Source organism: Corylus avellana, chromosome 4 (genome assembly GCF_965113065.1).
Source record: "Corylus avellana chromosome 4, dhCorAvel1.hap1.2, whole genome shotgun sequence".
NCBI lineage: Eukaryota > Viridiplantae > Streptophyta > Magnoliopsida > Fagales > Betulaceae > Corylus > Corylus avellana.
Genome location: NC_142493.1, coordinates 16,145,933 through 16,165,483, shown reverse-complemented (window position 1 = coordinate 16,165,483; position 19,551 = coordinate 16,145,933). Strand labels below are relative to the sequence as shown.

The 19,551-nt window shown below is 41.4% G+C and overlaps 1 protein-coding gene across 1 annotated transcript; it reads left to right on the top strand.

Annotated features, from left to right (window-relative positions):
• The first annotated feature begins 836 nt into the window (after positions 1-836).
• Positions 837-18,220, top strand: LOC132177401 (Endomembrane protein 70 protein family). Its single transcript, XM_059589693.2, has 7 exons — positions 837-1,085; positions 1,438-1,478; positions 1,954-2,539; positions 2,661-2,798; positions 2,897-3,053; positions 3,147-3,631; positions 17,445-18,220. The coding sequence occupies exons 1-7, from the start codon at positions 928-930 to the stop codon at positions 17,662-17,664; spliced, it is 1,785 nt and encodes a 594-aa protein (XP_059445676.1). The 5' UTR covers positions 837-927; the 3' UTR covers positions 17,665-18,220.
• The last annotated feature ends 1,331 nt before the right edge of the window (positions 18,221-19,551 follow it).

The window sequence follows — 19,551 nt, the reverse complement described above, 5'->3', positions numbered from 1 at the left end:
TTGGAATTAAGGGTAAATTTGAAATTTTATAAAAAAGTCAGGGTATAAACATCATTGTTTGACTTTTAACATTTAAAATCTGATAGAGGGGTTCAAATTGACTGCAATCGAAAGTTCATGGGTTTAGATTAAGATGTTTTGAACTTTGGGGATCTTGTCAAAACGCGCAGTAGTTCAAAGGTCTAAAGTGAAGTTTTCTCCTTTTTTTTTTTTTTTTGGAAGAAACTTATAAGAATATTTTGTCTTATTAAAAATGTTATTTTTGTATTTTTATTGGTCTTGGGGTATATTGATATTTTTTTGATAATTTAGGAGTAATATTGATACAAGAGACATGCTATGTATCCACCCGTATTTTTCTCTCGTTTTCCAATTTTTCAAAATTACCATTAAATTTGTAGGGTTCATATGTAAAACTCGTATGATCCCACATATTCAATGATAATTTTGAAAAGTGAGAAAATGAGAGAAGAATCGGGAAGGAACTGTAACATTTTCCTTGATATAATCGATAATTTGAGGGAACATTAATAATGAGGGTGATAATTTGAGGGAGTGTGTAGTTTTTCTAAGAATAAATTGCTGATATTTTCATAGTCACATCTTTCAATTATATGGGAGTGTACTATATATATATATATATATATGTTTTTTTTGTAAATAATACTAAATATAATTATTCAACGAAGAATTGCACCTTGTGTAGCCGAGTAGCCATGGGACCCAAGTCAGTGACTCTCAGAAGTCACAACTAAAAAACAAAAACAGAAAATCAGAGAAAATTAAAAAAGAAAACAAAAGAAAGCAACAATACTGTCTGTAATACATTTCTCAATAAATAAATTGCCGTCCTTTTGTGTCGTCGTTTATTTAACTTCAAATTTCAGCTCTCTTTCTTTCTCTGTTCTTCGAAATCAGAAAACAAGCATGAAGAAGAAGAACGCTGCCACGATAATTCTTGTCATAGCGGTGCTAATCACCTGTTTCGGAACCCAGGTGAGATCGGACGCCTCCGATCACCGCTACAAGGAGGGCGATCCCGTCCCTCTCTACGCCAACAAGGTCGGTCCTTTTCACAACCCCAGGTAACTCTTATCATTCCCCTCTTTTCCTTTCTTTGTCAGATCCGAACCCGGATCTGTGACAATTTCTCTTTTTAAACGGGCATTGTATTTGGGATTAAGAAACAGAAAATAATTCAGGAAGGAAATGCGGGTCCAAACAGGCCCTTAAGTATCCATTTAGGTTTTTGTGGTTATGGTTACTGGTGGATAAAGTCGCAATTCGAGTCTCTGAATTGGTGGGTTGTGTTTGTTTAGTCTGTAAATAGGAGGAATTCGTAGTATAATGTGTTAATTTGTTGGACAAAGGACTTTGTAGGAATATATGAGTTGAAAAATGTGCTAATTCCGTTGATTTCATCTTGTTTGATTACAGTGAGACCTATCGCTACTTCGATCTGCCCTTCTGCGCAACAGGTTTTTATTTTTTATCTCGCTTTGTGCTTTCCATTCTTAATTCTCGTTATTATTTATACATGAACATGTATGTGTGTGTGCGACCATTGTGGTGTGCTTTCGCAACACTTTGTTGCTGAAAGTATTGGAAGGAGTGTTACTAGTTTTAATCTTTGGAGCTCAAAGATGCAATCAATTGAAGCTAATGCAACTTGGCAATGCCTTTTATTTTTAATTTTTTCCGTTTACTCATTCACCAAACAAATAGCTACCCTCTATTTTGGTAATTTATTCTGGAATATTCTCAAGAAAAATATAAAAAAAAGATTGGGCATTAGCATGTGGGTGTATCTGTTTTTTCTTGAAGCTGACTAAGAGGATATTGTGAAATTTTATTCAAATTCTTTATAGTAAAATTTGCATTGAGATAAATGGAGCCTTAAATAATTTTTTTCTTTCTTTATTATCTTAATGATCGATGGAATACCAATGGCAGGTCATGAGACAGATAAGAAGGAAGCACTTGGTGAGGTGTTGAATGGAGATCGTCTTGTTGGTGCTCCCTATAAACTGGACTTCAAGAAAGAGAAAGACTCTGAGTTAGTCTGTAGAAGGAAGCTGTCAAAGGAAGAAGTTGCTCGGTTCCGGAATGCAGTAAAAAAGGACTATTACTTCCAGATGTATTATGATGACTTGCCAATATGGGGTTTCATTGGAAAGATTGAGAAGGAAGGCAAAGCTGACCCTACTGAATACAAATATTTTCTTTTCAAGCATATCCAGTTTGAAGTTCTCTACAACACAGATCGTGTGATTGAAATCAGTGCGCGAATGGATCCTCAATCTATGGTGGAGCTGACAGAGGACAAGGACTTGGAAGCAGAGTTCATGTACTCTGTGAAGTGGAAGGAAACAAAGACTCCCTTTGAGAAGAGGATGGAGAAGTACTCACAGTCTTCTTCATTGCCACAGCACTTGGAAATTCATTGGTTTTCAATCATAAACTCTTGTGTGACTGTTCTCCTTTTGACTGGTTTCCTTGCAACTATTCTCATGCGAGTCTTGAAGAATGATTTCATGAAGTAAGATTTGTGATTTGTCAATCATAAATTCATGAAGTATATTAACAAAGTAGTATACCCTTTTTATTTATTTATTTTTTTCCCCTAATTATCTTACTCTTTTTGATTAATTTCTCAAAAGATATGCCCAAGATGAGGAAGCAGCTGATGACCAAGAAGAGACGGGCTGGAAGTACATTCATGGTGATGTTTTCCGGTTCCCAAAGTACAATTCTGTTTTTGCTGCTGCTCTTGGTTCTGGCAGCCAGTTGTTCACTCTGTAAGGATCTCATTGTGTCTTTTGTTCAGATTTCTAAAGCTTCCTTTATCACATGTCTGTACTAAATAGTCCTTTTCATTCTTTATATGTATTTCCAGCACAATCTTCATTTTTATGCTTGCATTGGTTGGTGTATTTTATCCATACAACCGAGGAGCGCTATTTACTGCACTGGTAGTTATATATGCGCTCACGTCAGGGATAGCAGGATATACAGCATCTTCTTTCTATTGTCAGCTTGAAGGGAAGAACTGGGTTAGTCTAGATGAATTATGTCTACAAATTTTAGCTTAGAACTTGGTGCTTCTTAGAGTACTGGACTGATTTATTTTCCATTCTCTGGTTCAGGTGAGGAATCTTTTGCTGACAGGTTCCCTTTTTTGTGGGCCTCTGTTCCTCACTTTTTGCTTCCTTAACACTGTTGCAATTGCTTACAGTGCAACTGCTGCACTTCCTTTTGGCACTATTCTGGTGATAGTCCTCATATGGATGTTGGTAACATCACCATTGCTTGTATTGGGTGGTATTGCTGGGAAAAATATGAAGGCTGAGTTCCAAGCTCCTTGCCGCACCACAAAATATCCTCGTGAGATTCCACCCCTGCCTTGGTACAGGAGTACCCTTCCTCAGATGGCAATGGCAGGGTTTCTCCCTTTTAGTGCTATTTACATTGAGCTCTACTACATATTTGCGAGTGTCTGGGGTCACAGGATTTATACCATCTACAGCATCCTGTTTATTGTCTTCATTATTCTTTTGATTGTCACTGCTTTCATCACTGTGGCTTTGACTTACTTTCAACTTGCTGCTGAAGATCATGAATGGTGGTGGAGGTATGTAACTTCTCTTGCATAAAGGTTTTTATTTTATTTTTTCATTTCTTTCTGACTTTTAGAGTCACAGTCGAATGTTATTCCTTGTCCTGGTTGTGTGGTACATTTCTTGCTTATAGTTTGAAAGTGAGAAGTTTCAAGTGATTTGGTATTTATGTTTGCTTTAGAAGAAATATTTGCAAACAATCAAGAGCAAAGCTACTACAAAATAGTTATTGAGATTGTGGAGGGGGGGGGGGGGGGGGGGGTTGGTGGTGGAGGGGAGGATGGAGGGCAGAGTTTTTTTTTTTTTTTTTTCCTGGAAGTTAGTGGTAACAAACCCAAAAATATTTAAAGAATGGTATAAATTGATTGAGATTTCCCTTTCCCTTTCCCTCTCTCTCCATATCCCTCTTCCTCTCCCTCTCCCTCTCAGCGGCATATGAGGGCACCATCTAGTTTGTCCCTTTGGTGTTGTGTTGGCATCTCCTGGGTAGGGGTTAGTGATGATGTCTGAAGTGGTGTACACTTGGGTTTTGTTGCATTCGGTCTGGTAGTGTACTGTAGGCTCCATGGGGGTTTTTCTTTTTCGGTTGAGCGAATATGTCTACAACAACCTCTCACATCTCTCTGGCCTAGTTGTGCTCTCTCTTTTGGTGCTTGAGCATTGTTTCCTCCCAGTGGCTGCATTTTCTAGTGGGGAACCAAGTGTATCTATGAGGAGTGAGTGTTTGCTTCTACTAAAGGATCTATTAGGCCCTGAGAGTGGGCTCGATAGGTTAATGCCCAACCTACCTGAGGGAGCTGGCTTAGCAGATTATGGGCCCTCCAACTGAGTATCTGTGGTACCCTTACTCTTGCAAAGAGGATGTCGTTTGTAGTGCTCCTGGGTTTCCCTCTTGAGTATCTGTGGTACCCTGCTCTTGCAAAGAGGATGTCGTTTGTAGTGCTCCTAGGTTTCCCTCTTTTAATTCCTCAACCCCACGGGATGGAAAGTTTCAAGTGCTCAAACTGGGTCAAGAGGAAAATGTATGGACTTGACAAATTTTTGGGGCCTTCTTGTGAATGCTTCGAACAGGAAGTTGCAGTGTTATTCACTGCAATCGAGTCCAGCCGTAAGGGACATAAAGTATCACTGGGGTCATTCAAAAAGGAATCGAGGAGCAGGGTCAACGGTGTTAGGGAGTCCCTAAGGTTGTCTTGCTTAGTGAACTATGATTCTAAGAGGAGTCAAGCCAAACCTTGTTCTTCTCCTCGATCTCGTGGTAAGGCTCCTATCCTATTATGAATTTGAAGATTATTACTTGGAATGTTCGAGGATTTAACGATGCGGGGAATAGGCTTAGCATTAGCAACTTGCTTAAAATTTGGAAGCCTGAAAGAGTGTTTTCAAGAAACTAAAATGGAGTAGATTTCAATCAGTATTGTTTGGGGCTTTGGCAGATATTCTCTTATGTGGGATAAACGAGTAGTAGAATGCACTGAAGATATGGTGGGCACTTTCTCTATCTCATGTAAATTAAAATATGTTCTAATTAAGTTTTTTTTTTTGGGAGTTTATAGCCCTAATGTAAATTCTAGAAGGCATTATTTTTGGGAGGAGTTATCATGGGTTCTCAGTTGGTGTGAAGTTCCTTGGTGCATCGGTGTGAGAGGGGGGGGGGGGGGGGGGGGTGTGGACTTTAATGTTACTCGGTTAACTTCTGTGATGACCGAATTTTCTTATTTTATTTCAGAATAGTGGTCGATGGATATCTTGTGGGCGGGAGGTTCTTTCACTTGGTCCAGAAACCAAGACCCGCCTTCTATGTCTAGGATTGATAGATCTTGGTATTCCTTGCTTTGTTTTAGCTAATAAGCTTAAGCAGCTGAAGCTCAATTTAAAATGCTGGAACAAGGAGGTATTGGGAAATGTAGAGTAGAGAAAAAACAAAGTCCTTAATGGAAGAGATCCAGTTCCTTGATTAGAAGAGAAATGACCTTTTGTTGAAGAAAAGAAAGAGTCAAAAGGGCTATGGTCAAAGTAGAATTGGAGAATGTAGCTCTTATGCAAGAAGTTAGTTGGAGGAAAAAATCTAGGGTGACCTGGTTAAAAGAAGAGGATCATAATATGAGATTTTTTCATTGTCTTGTGAACTCTCACAGGAGGAATAACTTTATCTCCAATCTTAGCATTGGTGGTACTGTTACTTTCGATCGAGAGGCGATCACTGATACAATTATTCACTATTACAAGAATCTCTTTACAGAAACATCTTATTGGCACCCCAAATTAGAGGGTTTTGGAGAGTCCTTTGTTAGAATTTGCAAAAGCTGATTGGTTGGAGAGATCGGAGGAAGTTCTCTAGGCGTTGCTTAGTATGGATGGTGATAGAGCATCGGGGTCGGATGGCTTCACTACTGTCTTCTTTCAATCATGTTGGCAAAGGGATGCAGGAAGTTCTTTAGATACACTAGATTCGAGGAGGAAAATGGCTCTAAGTTTAGTTTTTAACATGGTGAGGTGCAGGGAGAAAAACCCTTAGCTTTAGAAGTTATTAAGAATAACTCATTTCAAAGATGCTTATGTGGTAGATCATTTACAGCTTGCTAGTGACTCGAATCAATGGAAAGTTAGTTTTATCATAACAGCGCAAGGCTGGGAGGTGGATTTCTTCACCAGTTCTTCGATCTTTTGTACTCCATCATAATAAGACGAGGTGAAGACAAGTTGTGTTGGGCTCCTTCCAAGAGAGAGTTGTTTGATGTCCAATCGTTTTCCCTTAGAGGAGTATTTGGTGGAATAAGAGTTGTGTTTTTTGCTTGGTTGGCTGCTTTAGGAAAAATCCTCATTATGGACAGTTTAAGGAAACATAATTAATAGTGATCAATTGGTGTTTAGTCTCGAGTGGTTTGTGGATGGCGCCTACACCTCTGCCTAAGTGTAGGCGCGTGGGTACAGTTTGGTGTTAGTCTTGAGTAGTTTGGTCAGTAGGTTAGGGGAGTATGGGGAGAAGTTGGTCAGTAGAGGCGAAAGAGTTTGAAATGGTGGTGAGGGCGGGGCTTATGGGGTGAGGCTTTTTGAGAGGAGCAAAGGGAAACAAAGATCCATTTTCTTTCAGAAGGATGAGTTAGAGTGGCTAGCTCGTACAGTGAAGGAACTGGTGACAGTGGAAACCTCATAGGTCTTTTGGGATCAATCCAGAGCGGGTTATCTAAGGATTATTGTGCAGCGGTGTTCCAATAGACACGGGTGTTTCCCGACGATTGAGGAATTTGATGGGAGACGAAGGAGTGGCTTGGTCCTTATTCCAGAAGGGCGCTATGGGCAAGGATGGAATCGCCTCATTTCGGAAGTACGCCTTGCCAGCTCGTCCCTCCAAAGTTCCCAAGAAGAAAAGAAGTTTCAGAAGAGAAAGGTTAGGAGGAGCTATGCCTATTGGCACAGTCTGTAAACCCGGCGGAGGAGTTATTTGGAAATCTCACTGAGCCCGTGGCACGAGTACCCAGTTGGCTAAAGGAATCCTCTATAGGTTCAGAGCAGAACATACTAGCCACAAGGACACAAGGCTTGATGCCAAGGTACAGTTCCAGAATCTGGCGAAGTCTTCTTGTGGTCAGGAGGGCGATGGGTACTGTTGGCCGAAGGGGAAGAAAATTATGGAGGAAAAAGCGCTAGAGGCAAGGGCTCCGGGGAGTGATTTTCAAACGTTGGTGAGGACACCCACAAGGAGTAGCAGTTCGGTACATGAGCTGACGGGACGTGAGGAGTGTCAGGCACAGAACCTCTCCGGTGCAATTCTCGAGCTCCACAACTGCAAAGAGACGTTAAGGTGGCAGAAAAAAGGAATAGACGTGGGTTTGCAGAGATTGGATTTGGCAATTAAGAGGGTGGAGATATTTGGGCGTCAGCAGGTAGAGAGGGGCTCGGATCCCAATTCTGTTAGGCATGGGTCGAAAGATAAAGGGGGGGGGGCGTGGGTCCTCAGAGAGTGGACGTGGCAATTAAAAGGGTGGAGAAGAATGGGCTTCAGAAGGTCGACGGTGGTTCTGCTCTTGTTAAGGAAGGAAGCTATCAAAAAGGAATAGACCGGGTCGTAGGGAAAGGCCCACGGGCCGCGAAAGGCTTTAAGGCTAAAAAGAAGTTGGTCTATAAGCTAAAATCTTCTGTGGGCTCGGGCCTGGGCCAGGAAGGTAGAAGACAGACTGGACCAATTGGGAGTAGTCTGAAATACTCAAACCCGGCGTGGGAAAGGATAGAGGGTTGGACCGGAGACCCAGGTGCTTCATCTTCGGCAGGAGTTCCAGGCTTAGGGAGGCGGTCGTCGGTAGTCAAGGATGTCCTCGCCGCCGCTTTAGAAAGTACTGCGAACTTACCTGGTGGTCAGATCGGCGGTAAGGCTGCCTTAGCTGTGGCCGGAGATCCCCTGAGTTCATCGGCGAACAAGATGTTGGACAGGGGAGAGGAAGGTACGACCCAGATTCCGCCGGAGAAGCATTCGTTGGTCGAGCCCACTGCTGATCAAGAGTTGTTCGTGTTTGGGAAGGTCTCTGGCGGTGTTGGTGCGCAAATATTGGATGGCGATCCCCTGACCTCGCCAGCGTGTGTCTCTCTGGTCAATGGGGAGGCAGGGTTGCAGCTCTCGATGGTGGAGAGGTCAAATCCAGTGGGCGAGGATAGATTTGTAGAGACCGGTTTTCATGGCGTTGAGATACAGAAGGACGTGCAGGTTAGTGAGGGGCGGGATTCTTCTCGGGACGTAGGGTTCTGGGTTGGTTGTCCACTCGGGAATGCAGAAGTAGTTGAGCCTTGTGATGAGGGCTAGCTTGCTGGAGAGGACTGCGGGGTGGTTGAGCCAGGAGTTGAAGTTCAGACACTTGGGGACGAGGACAGAGGTTGTTTGGGTAGGGAGGATGAAGGGGTTGGGGGTCGTGATGTCGATGTGTCTTCTACTTGGAACACGCATGCTCATGTTGCAGGGGGTGTTTCGGGTTATTCAGATTGGGTGATCCAATGCGCCAATGAGATCTATCCGATTGTGGGGATTTCTTATATGGGCCACAAGCTGCAGCTGTTAGCTCTTTTGACCTTCTTAGAAGAGGAACGAAGGAATAATGCGATGGCTACTACAAGCAGCGGAACGAAGGGCAAGAGGGAGGTTAGGAACTTGGAATGCTCGGTGAATTATGATGCCAGAAGTATGGGTTCAAGATGTGGCAGTAGGAAGGGGAGGGGGCAGGTAGCAACACTATGAAGTTAAACATTTTATCTTGGAATGTGAGAGGGTGGAACAAGAGGGACAAGCGTTTGAGGGTGTGTAATATGCTTAGAGACTGGAAGGTAGACATAGTTTGTCTTCAAGAAACCAAGCTTAGAGGTATGTCTCGTAAAATTGCCCGTAGCCTATGGGGGCGGAGTCATGTGGATTGGTGCTGCTTGGATTCAAGTGGGGCTTCGGGTGGTATTCTAATTATGTGGGACAATAGGGTGGTGGAGAAGGTCAATGTTTGTGTGGGGGCTCACACTTTGGCGGTGTCTTTCAGGAATATGGGGGATCTTTCTGTTTGGGCTTTCACTGGGGTGTATGGCCCGAATTTATATAGGGATAGAAGACTCCTTTGGGAGGAGTTGGCTGGCATTATGAGTTGGTGGGACATGCCGTGGTGTATTGGGGGTGATTTTAATGTCACTCGATTCCCTAGCAAAAGATCAGGTGGAGCTCATCTGGATGCGGCTATGATGGAGTTTTCTGATTTTATCCTTGAACAAGGGCTGATGGATCTTCCCCTGGTTGGGGGCTCGTCTACTTGGTCGTTATCCAACGATCCCCTGGTGTGGTCAAGGATTGATCAGTTTCTTGTATCCCCAACTTGGGAGGCTTGTTTTCCAGGGGTTAGGCAGAAGAGGCTTACTCGCCTTTGTTCCGATCATTTCCCAATCATCCTTGAGATAGGGGAAGTGCCTAAGGGGAAAAGGCCGTTTAGATTCGAAAATATGTGGCTGAAAGCGGAAGGGTTTGTGGCCCAAGTGCAACAATGGTGGGACTCATGTGTTCCACGGTTCGCCGAGCTTTGTTCTCGCCTGTAAGCTTAAGGCCCTGAAGATGAATTTGAAGACTTGGAACGAGGAGGTGTTTGGCAACATTGAGAGGAATAAGAGGTTGCTTCTTGAGGAGCTCCAGGTGTTAGATGCGAATGAAGAAAATAGGTCCCTGGTAGAGGAGGAGGTAAGGAGGAAGGCGGAGGTGGTTCGCGAGTTAGAGAATTGTTTGCTTATGGAGGAGGTGAGTTGGAGGCAGAAATCCAGGGTGATGTGGTTGAAGGAAGGTGGTAAGTGTACTAAATTCTTTCACTCCATAGCCAACTCCAATAGAAGACACAACGCTATTGATACTCTTATGATTGGAGATAACCCCTCTTCAAACCCGACCGAGAGTAATGAGCACATAGTCGAGTTCTATAAAAAACTCTTTATGGAGCAATGCCGTTGGAGGCCTCTGGTTGATGGTATTTCTTTTGACTCCATCGGAGGAGGCTAGTTGGTTGGAAAGAGACTTTGAAGAGCAAGAGGTCAGGAAGGTAGTGATCAAGATGAATGGCTTTAAGGTGCCTGGCCCTGACAGGTTTTCTATGGCTTTCTTCCAAACTTGTTGGGAGGTTGTGAAAGGGGATATTATGAAGGTGTTTAGAGACTTTCAAGCAGGAGGTTTGTTTGAAAAAGCCTCAATGTGTCTTTTATTTCGCTTATTCCGAAGGTTCCTAGCGCTATCAATCTTAAAGACTTCTGGTCAATTAGTCTTGTGGGAGGTATCTATAAAATCATAGTCAAGGTATTAGCAAATAGATTGAAGGTTGTTTTGGATAAGATTATTTCTCAGTTGCAAAGTGCTTTTATTAAGGGCAGGCAAATTCTAGATCCTATTTTGATTTCCAATGAATGCCTTGATAGTCGGTTGAGATCGGGGGAGCCAGGGTTCATTTGCAAAATGGATCTGGAAAAAGCTTTTGACCATGTGAATTGGGATTTCTTGTTGTATATGCTGAGGAGGTATGGTTTTGGGGGGATTTGGTGCTCTTGGATTGAACATTGTATTTCTTTAGTGTGATTCTCAATCCTAGTCAATGGATCTCCTAATGGTTTTTTTAGCAGCTCTAGGGGTTTGAGACAAGGGGACCCCCTGTCTCCTCTGTTATTTGTTTTTGTGATGGAAGCCTTGAGCAGGATGATTTCAGCGGCAGTTAATGGGGGGCTGCTAGATGGTTTCAAGGTTGGTAACACTGTGGTTTCTCACCTTCTGTTTGCTGATGATACCTTGCTTTTTTGCAATCTATGCCCTCCCAAGTCCGTTATTTGCGGAGTCTATTTCTTTTATTTGAAGCTGCTTCCAGTTTGAAGGTCAACTTGGCTAAGTCGGTGTTAATTCCAGTGGGGAATGAGGAGCAAGTGGGCATGTTAGCAGACATTCTAGGATGTGGGGTTGCAACTCTGCCTATCAAATACCTTGGTATGCCGTTGGGGGCTCCTTATAAGGCGAAGCATATTTGGGATGAAGTGATCGAAAAGATAGAACGTCGGTTGGCCGGTTGGAAAAGGTTGTACTTGTCGAAGGGTGGCAGGGTCACGCTTATCAAGAGTACTCATGCTAACTTGCCTACTTATTATCTGTCTCTCTTCCCTATTCCGGTTAGCGTTGTCAAGCGCATAGAGAAGCTACATCGTAATTTCTTATGGGGTGGGTTAGGCGAGGATTTCAAATACCATCTGGTGAAGTGGTCGAAGGTGTGCACTCCAATTAAGGAAGGCGGGTTGGGGATTAGAAACCTAGTGGTCTTCAATCGTTCACTGCTAGGAAAATGGTTGTGGCGTTACGGTTCGGGAAGAGATGCTTGGTGGAGGGTTGTGGCGGATGCGAAGTTTGGAAGCTTATGGGGAGGGTGGTGCTCTTTGGAGTGTGGAGGTACTTTTGGGGTAGGGTTATGGAAGAATATTAGGAAGGAATGGGATACTTTCCAAGGCTTCACGCGTTTTGAGGTGGGGGAAGGGACTAGGGTTCGATTCTGGCATGATGTGTGGTGTGGAGATACGGCTCTTAAGACAGTTTTCCTTGGTCTTTTTAGTATTGCATGTGCGAAGGATGCTTCAGTTGCGGCTCTTTTGGAGGTGTGGGGTGGCTATAATCAGTGGAATGTTAGTTTTTCTAGAGGGGCTCATGATTGGAAGGTGGATGTTTTTGCCTCTTTTTTTCAGTTGCTGCATTCTGCTCGACTGAGACGAGGGTGTGAAGATAGGTTTTGGTGGATCTCCTCCAAAAGAGGCCAGTTCAAGGTCAAACTCCTTTATGCGTCGTTGGCTGGTTCTGATAGGAGGCGTTTCCCTTGGAAGAGTGTGTGTTGTACACATGCTCTGCCGATGGCAAGTTTCTTTGTGTGGTCGGCAACTTTGGGCAAAATTCTGACCCTAGACAACCTAAGGAAGCGGCATGTGATTGTGACGAACATGTGTTGGATGTGCAAGAGGGATGAGGAGACGGTGGACCACCTTCTTCTTCATTGCGAGGTAGCCTATGCTTTGTGGTGCGCTTTTTTTGGGCGGTTTGGGTTGTCTTAGGAGATGCTGAGACGGGTTTTTGATTTGCTCGCCTGTTGGTGGTCTTCGGGAAGGAGGGGGAGTGCTGCGGTTTGGAAGATGGTGCCTACTTGTTTCTTTTGGTGCCTTTGGAGGGAGAGAAATAATAGGTGTTTTGAGGATTTGGAAGGTTCTTTGGAAGACTTATTATCTTTTGTTTTCACACTTTGTATCTTTGGACTGTAGCATATGTCTTCCTGGTGTCGATTAGCTATGATGACTTCCTTGTTCGCTTTTCTCTCTCTAGTTAGGTGATCCTATTGTATACTCCCGGTGTACTTTGGGGCGCCTTTACGCTTTCAATAAAACTGACTATTACTTATCAAAAAAAAAAAAGGAAAAAAAAAATGTTGGCAATAGTGAAGGATGACCTTATGCATGTCTTCCATAACTTTATGAATATCGCTTGTTCGAAAAGGGCCTTAACGCTACTTCCATTGCCCTTATCCCCAAAAAGATCGGACAGTTGGAAGGAAGGGATTTCAAACCTAACAGCTTGGTGGGGGAGTGTCTATAAGATTTTGGCTAAGGTCCTTGCTATTAGAATGAAGTAGGCGTCTGGGCAGTGGATTAAAATCGACAATTTCTAGAGTTTTGTGCGAGCTGGACTTGGAAAAAGCCTATGACCATGTCAATTGGGAGTATCTCTCTACCTTCTTGGGCGCCTTGCTTTGGTTCAAAATGGAGGAAATGGATGTTTGCCTGTATCTCGACAGTCTGATTCTCTATATTGATTAATGGTAGTCTGCATGGTCTCTTTGCTTGTTCTAGTGGCCTCCGCAAAGGGGATCCGTTTTCACCTCTCATTTTTGTGATTGTCATGGAGGCTCTTAGTAGTTTGTTGACTAGAACTATGGTTGGGGGCTATTTTATCAAGTTTCTGGGTTGACCTCCAAAACACAGCCCCTTTGGAAATCACCAATCTTCTTTTGCGTTCACACCCTTATAATTCATGATGCAGACCAAGATGAGATCTTTAATCTTGGACATATTCTCGTGTTTTGAGGCTATTTCGAGTTTAAAGGTCAATCTTCAAAAATTAGAATTAGTTGCGGTCGGGGAGGTGCAACATGAGGAAGAGTTGGCTGACATTCTAAATTGTAGTATATCTTCTATGCCATTGTCGTATATGAGACTTCCTTTGGGTGCTTCTTTTAAGTCAAAAGCTATTTGGAATGGGGTAGTTGAGAAAATGGAAAGATTGGATAGTTGGAAGAAGATGTATTTGTCTTGAGGTGGTTGTCCAACCCTTATCAAGAGCACGTTATCCAGTTTACTTATGTACATCTTGTCCCTTTTTCCATTAACAGCCAGTATAGCTAGAAGATTGGAGCATCTTCAAAGGGATGTTCTTTGGGATGGAATAGGTGGAGTGCCTAAGCTTTATTTTGTGAACCGGAATACCGTTTGCCCTCCAATTTCTAAAGGAGGATATGAGGTTTGAAAGACCTCATGCTATTTAGTAGAGCTTTACTAGGTAAATGGCTTTGGAGATTCGCACAAGAAGAGAATTCCCTATGGAGATGTGATTGTTGAGAAGTATGGGATCTAGAGAGGGGGCTGGTGTCCATAGGAAACTTGAGAGCCATATGGGATGGGCCTTTGGAGAAATATTACAAAGGGTTTGGGGAATTTCTTCAACTTGGCATGATGTTTTGGTGTGGAAAAGCGGCTTTCAAGTCCTCATTTCCATAATTCTATTCTATAGCTTGTGACAAAGAGGCCTTAGTGTTAGATTACTTGGACCCCTTTGATACATATATTCACTAGAATCTAAGTTCCTTCAGGGCATTTAGGATTGGAAGTCCGTTGTCGTATTCCTCAACTTTTTGTACTCGAAAACCATTCGGGGGAGATGAATAGAATGTTGTGGACCCAGCATGCAATCACAGCTTTGAAGTGAAGAGCTTTATAATTCTTTTTAGTTTGGAGAGTCTTGTCTATTCGCATGGAAGAGCATTTGGAAGGTGAAGGCTCCATCTTGCATTGCTTTCTTCACTTGGACGGCAACTTTGGGTACAATTCTCACAATTGATAATCTTAGGAGGCGGGTCTTACCCTTGGTAATTGGTGTTGCCTATGTAAAAAGAATGAGGAGACTGTAAACCACCTCCTCATCCATTGAGTTTACTAGCTAAATCTGGCACGTGGTTCTCAACTTATTCGGAATTTCATGGGTCATGCCAAGGAATATCTTAGAACTGCTTCATTATTGGAAGACTCAAAGGCGGGGACACTCCAAAGAGGCCATCTGGAAAGTCATCCTTGCTTTATTAATGTGGAGCACCTGGAGATAGAAATCGGCGCCTATTTGAGGATTGCAAGTCGAATGTGCTATGTTTAAAATCCTCATTTTTAGATCTCTTTTAGATTGGGTATAATCTTAGGAGGCGGGTCTTACTCTTGGTAATTGGTGTTGCCTATGCAAAAAGAATGAGGAGACCGTAAACCACCTCCTCATCCATTGAGTTTACTAGCGAAATCTGGCTTGTGGTTCTCAACTTATTCGGAATTTCATGGGTCATGCCAAGGAATATCTTGAACTGCTTCATTATTAGAACACTCAAGGGCAGGAACACTCCAAAGAGGCCATCTGGAAAGTCATCCTTGCTTTATTAATGTGGAGCACCTGGAGAGAAAGAAATCGGCGCCTATTTGAGGATTGCAAGTCTAATGTGCTATGTTTAAAATCCTCATTTTTAGATCTCTTTTAGATTGGGTTATAACTTATGTTCCTAATTTTTCCTCTTCAAATCTTGTAGATTTTGAAAACTTTTTAGTTTTTCAACACCATTAGGGTGGCTGCTTCTCTTATGTACTTTTTGTGTACAAGATATTTTACCTCTTGTAATAAATTATTATTCATAAAAGGAGATTAATTTTGAACCTGCCGTAGTAATTGGTGTAGCAAGAGGGTCAGTATCTTCAAAAATATGTTCCAATTTGGTATATATTATTTCATTTAGAAATTAAGTCTGGAAGGTATTAGTGTTGATTTGGTCAATCAATATCAATATACTGTCTTTGTCAAATATGGTGTCTCCCAATTGGGATGTGGAAAGGGTGAAGGGTTTTTGTCTTGTAGTAGGATTGTCGTGTGATGATGGTGAAAGGAGGATCCTGTGGCGTGGGATGAATTGGTTGATTTGATGAGTTGGTGACAGTTGCAGTGGTGCATTGGGGGATATTTTAAGGTAGTTCGATTTTCGAGTGAAAAATTAGGTGATTATAGACGCACAAGCTATGCAGGAATTTTCAAATTTCATCTTGGAGCAGGGCCTTTTGGATATCCTACTTGCGGGGTGGCATTTTACTTGGTCGAATAATTGGGAATTGCTGCCTAATTCATAGATTTCTTCTATCTTCGGTATGGAAAGAACGTTTTCCTGATGTTTCACAGAGGCGATTGCCAAGTATCTTGTGAGATCATTTTCCTTTGATGTTGGATTGAAGGGCGACAAGAGGAGAGAGCATGTATTTCAAGTTTGAAAACATATGGTTGACTTAAGAGGGATTTGTTGAACAGGTAAAAAAATGGTGGTTGTCTTATAACTTTCATGGTTTACCAACTTACGTAGTATTGGCTAGTAAGTTGAAAGCCCTGGAGGTTGATATGAAAAAATGGAATGAAGAGGTTTGGTGACGTAGGGAAGAATAAGAAGTTGCTTTTGGAAGGCATTTAGGGTATGGATATAATTGCAGAGGGTCGTGGTTTAGTGGAGGAGGAAAGGACAAGGAAGGAATATATGTCTAAGGAGTTGGAGAAAACTCTTCTTTTTGAGGAAGTGAGTTAGAGACAAATTTAGGGCCATGTGGTTGAGGGAGGTGATAATAATACAATTTTTTCATAAGGTGACTAATTCCCATCGAAGAAATAACCAAGGGGAATCTTTTATCATCAACATATCAATGTCATCTAACTCCACTGAGATAAAGGAGCATATAGTGCAATTAGTTCATGTCTATTGATGCATATGAGAGTATTTGGTTGGAAAGAGATTTTGAGGAGCAAGAAGTGTGAGAGGTGGTGAGGGATTTGAATGGTGATTGGGCGCCGGGGAGATTTTGGTGCTCTAAGGAGGTAATGAGGACATTTGGAGTGTGAGTTGAAAAACATATTAGAAGAGAGTGGGATAAGTTTTCCAAGTTTGTTAGATTTGAGGTGGGGGTTGGGTCAAAGGTTTGATTTAGCATGATGTTTGGTGTGGGGATGGTCTGTTGAAAATGTCTTATTTGGACATGCTTAGATGTGCTCCAAACCATTGCTGATGTCAAAGTTATCTTTGCAATCCATCTAAAATGCCAATTTCATTGAAATTTTTAAACAGCATAAGGCATTTTTTCCCCAATATCTTGCAGCTCAAAGTTACCTTTGTGGCTCAAAGTTATCTTTGCGTCACTATGTTTTGATGTCCCTTGCATGTTAGCCAAAGCTTGTAAAGCATTTACACATGTCTAATCAAGTATATATTCTTGGTTAAGCCCTTAAATCCACAGGTTTCCCAAACGTACAGATTTCTGTATCACTTGTGATATGATCCCCTTTTTACTTCTTTGCCTTCTCAGCCAATGCTGTGTATTTAACTTGCGCCCATGTATATTAAAGTTTAAACGCAAAGGAAAAAACTTAAAAGGGGAATGTCTATTAAAGTGACACTTTCCAAACCACATGGAGTGGCATACGGGCCATACCACAACGAGGAAAGTATAATATTTGCTTTTCAATTGTTGTATTTTAAATTAGTCCTCAACCATTTAATTCCTTGCCCTCAAACTCACCCTTCCGTGCTTTTATTTAAGTATGTATTGCATGTTGACTGAGACCAAGTTGCACTCTTTAGTTGAGTTCTAAGGGCATTTTTCTGTAAAGTGAAATGCCTCCTTTAAGCCATCTTTTGGTGCATCCTATGATTGCTGGCTTTTTATTCAATAATTAGCCACATTTGGAAAGGTTGAAAATTCTGGAGATGCTTTTATCCTATGATGCCATTGGTAGCACGAGTTACTATATGTCATAGAGATGACATACATGATCCATATTATTTTCCTTGGCCATCTGTTTACTGGAAATCATTTATAAACTTGATTCAGTCTTGTGATTTGTCCGTTACTCTGCCCATTTTCGATTTCCTTTGAGACTTCTGATCCTTGTCAATTCAAGTTAGAAATCTATAAATGCATAATTTAATTGTGTTCTTATCAACTAATCATAGCTGTTAATTACCACAGGTCTTTCCTTTGTGGTGGATCGACTGGGCTGTTTATCTATGGCTACTGCTTGTATTACTACTATGCGCGATCGGACATGTCTGGTTTTATGCAAACCTCATTTTTCTTTGGCTATATGGCGTGCATCTGCTATGGCTTCTTTCTCATGCTTGGGACTGTTGGTTTTCGTGCCTCTTTGCTCTTTGTTCGTCACATTTACAGGTCGATCAAGTGTGAATAGTGGCTTGATTGGTCATTTAGGTAGAATTCTTTCTCGCTTCTGTTTCTGTCCTAGAGAAAGATGTATGATTTTTTGTGATAAGTAGGTTGGGTAGTGCCTTCAGAAGCGAAGGAAGAAAGCCTTGACTACTTTCCTAAATTGGATGCATTCTGATTCTGCTGTGTATTTGCTCATCCCTTGGGAAAATTATGGTATTCTAGGCTTTATTGATCTTGGGCACATGTACGTTGGGAGGCAGATTGAATTACTCCATTTACCCTTTACCCTATTTTAGTACCGAGAGTAACCCAGTATGAATGAAGTTCCTACTTTTCCGCACTCAACAGCTCTACACTCTTGCGTCTGGTTGAGCTTATAATTGAGTATCCCTTCTTAATAGTGGGTTAACACATTTCTCAGTACAAGGTTTGGGGGGGATTTAGTGCCATTATTATTATTATTTGTTTTCTGAGCCGATTTGATGGCATTATTTTATTGAGTAATGCTAGAGATATTATATTTTTATCCTACAATCGCTCAACAATGTTGCCGTGACATTCCAAATTAACTTTTGAATTTTTTTTTTTTTTTTTAAACAATGATTAATTCTAAGGTTAATTGGGAGTGCTAAGTCATCTTTGTTGCATGAATGTTTGATAGTATTATAGTATTTAGCATTTCACTATTTTATTTTATTATTATTTTCTTGTGTCTTTTATACGAATTCCATAAAACGTGTTATGGGTGGGAACCAGCCCCTAACTACATGATGTCAAGTGTAATTTGTCCGATTAAAAACAATAGCTGGAAATTGGAATGGCTCCTATAATTCCTGTAGGTTTGCATATGAGTAATTTTAGAAGTCTTTTTTATATTTCTTCAAGAATGATATGGTTTTTAAAATTATCATTAGGCTTGTGATTGATTAGTATTGAATTTTAATCAAATGATATTTTTTAAAAGTCATCGCATTTTTAAAGAGACAAAAGATACTTATAGAATTACTCATGAATCCTACCTTTGTGCTATGGGAGCTAGCATCTTGTTTAGCTCTTGATTAGTCAAAAATTTCTAGGTTAACCTGCATCCTACCTTTGTTGAAGGTCTTTTCTGTGAACTTCTCTGCTTGCTCATACAACCTATCTTAGAGAAACATGGGATGCATTTTACCAATTGCCCCAAGAGTATTGGAGCACGAATTTTAAGGATTAGCATACGCTTGGTCAGGACGTGACTCATGAACGCTCCACTATTGTCTCTCTCTCTCCTCGGGGCCAGTAACTTGTATATATCATTCAACTTTTTTTGTTTTTTTGACATGTTCGCACAAAAGGGAGGAGAGGGATTCGAACTAGTGAATTTGCTTTTTGAGGCATAGGCCCCAATCGATTAAGCTAGCCCTTATGGACGTATATCATTAACTTATTTGTGATTTAGGTAAGAAGAAATACAAGAGCGAAAAGGCACATGAGAATATCTTCTACCTTGAGTACCCTTTACCTTGCAAATGTGTTCCTTGGGCCAAAACAGTATTTGTTAGTAGAGCGCTATATATTCTTTGTCCGTATATTTAATACTCTAATTCCTATCTTTTATTGTTTTTTTTTTTGGGTATGTTTCCACCTTTCTAAATCCTCCTTTTATTAATTTATTTTTTTTGCAATGCAAATCCTTTTTCTTTTTAGTGTACGGAGGATATAAAAGAATGGTTGTACAAAAGTTTCACATGCAGCATAAGTCATATACAAATATCATTAGTTAAGACCTAAACATAAATGTCTATACAAAAGATGGACTAACAAGAAGTTCAACAAAAGAACATTCGGCACACAAGGCCCCAATCAGTATAATAATAGTCCAAATATTTGGCCATTGGGTCATCACCAACTGCCTCAGTACTTCCATCAA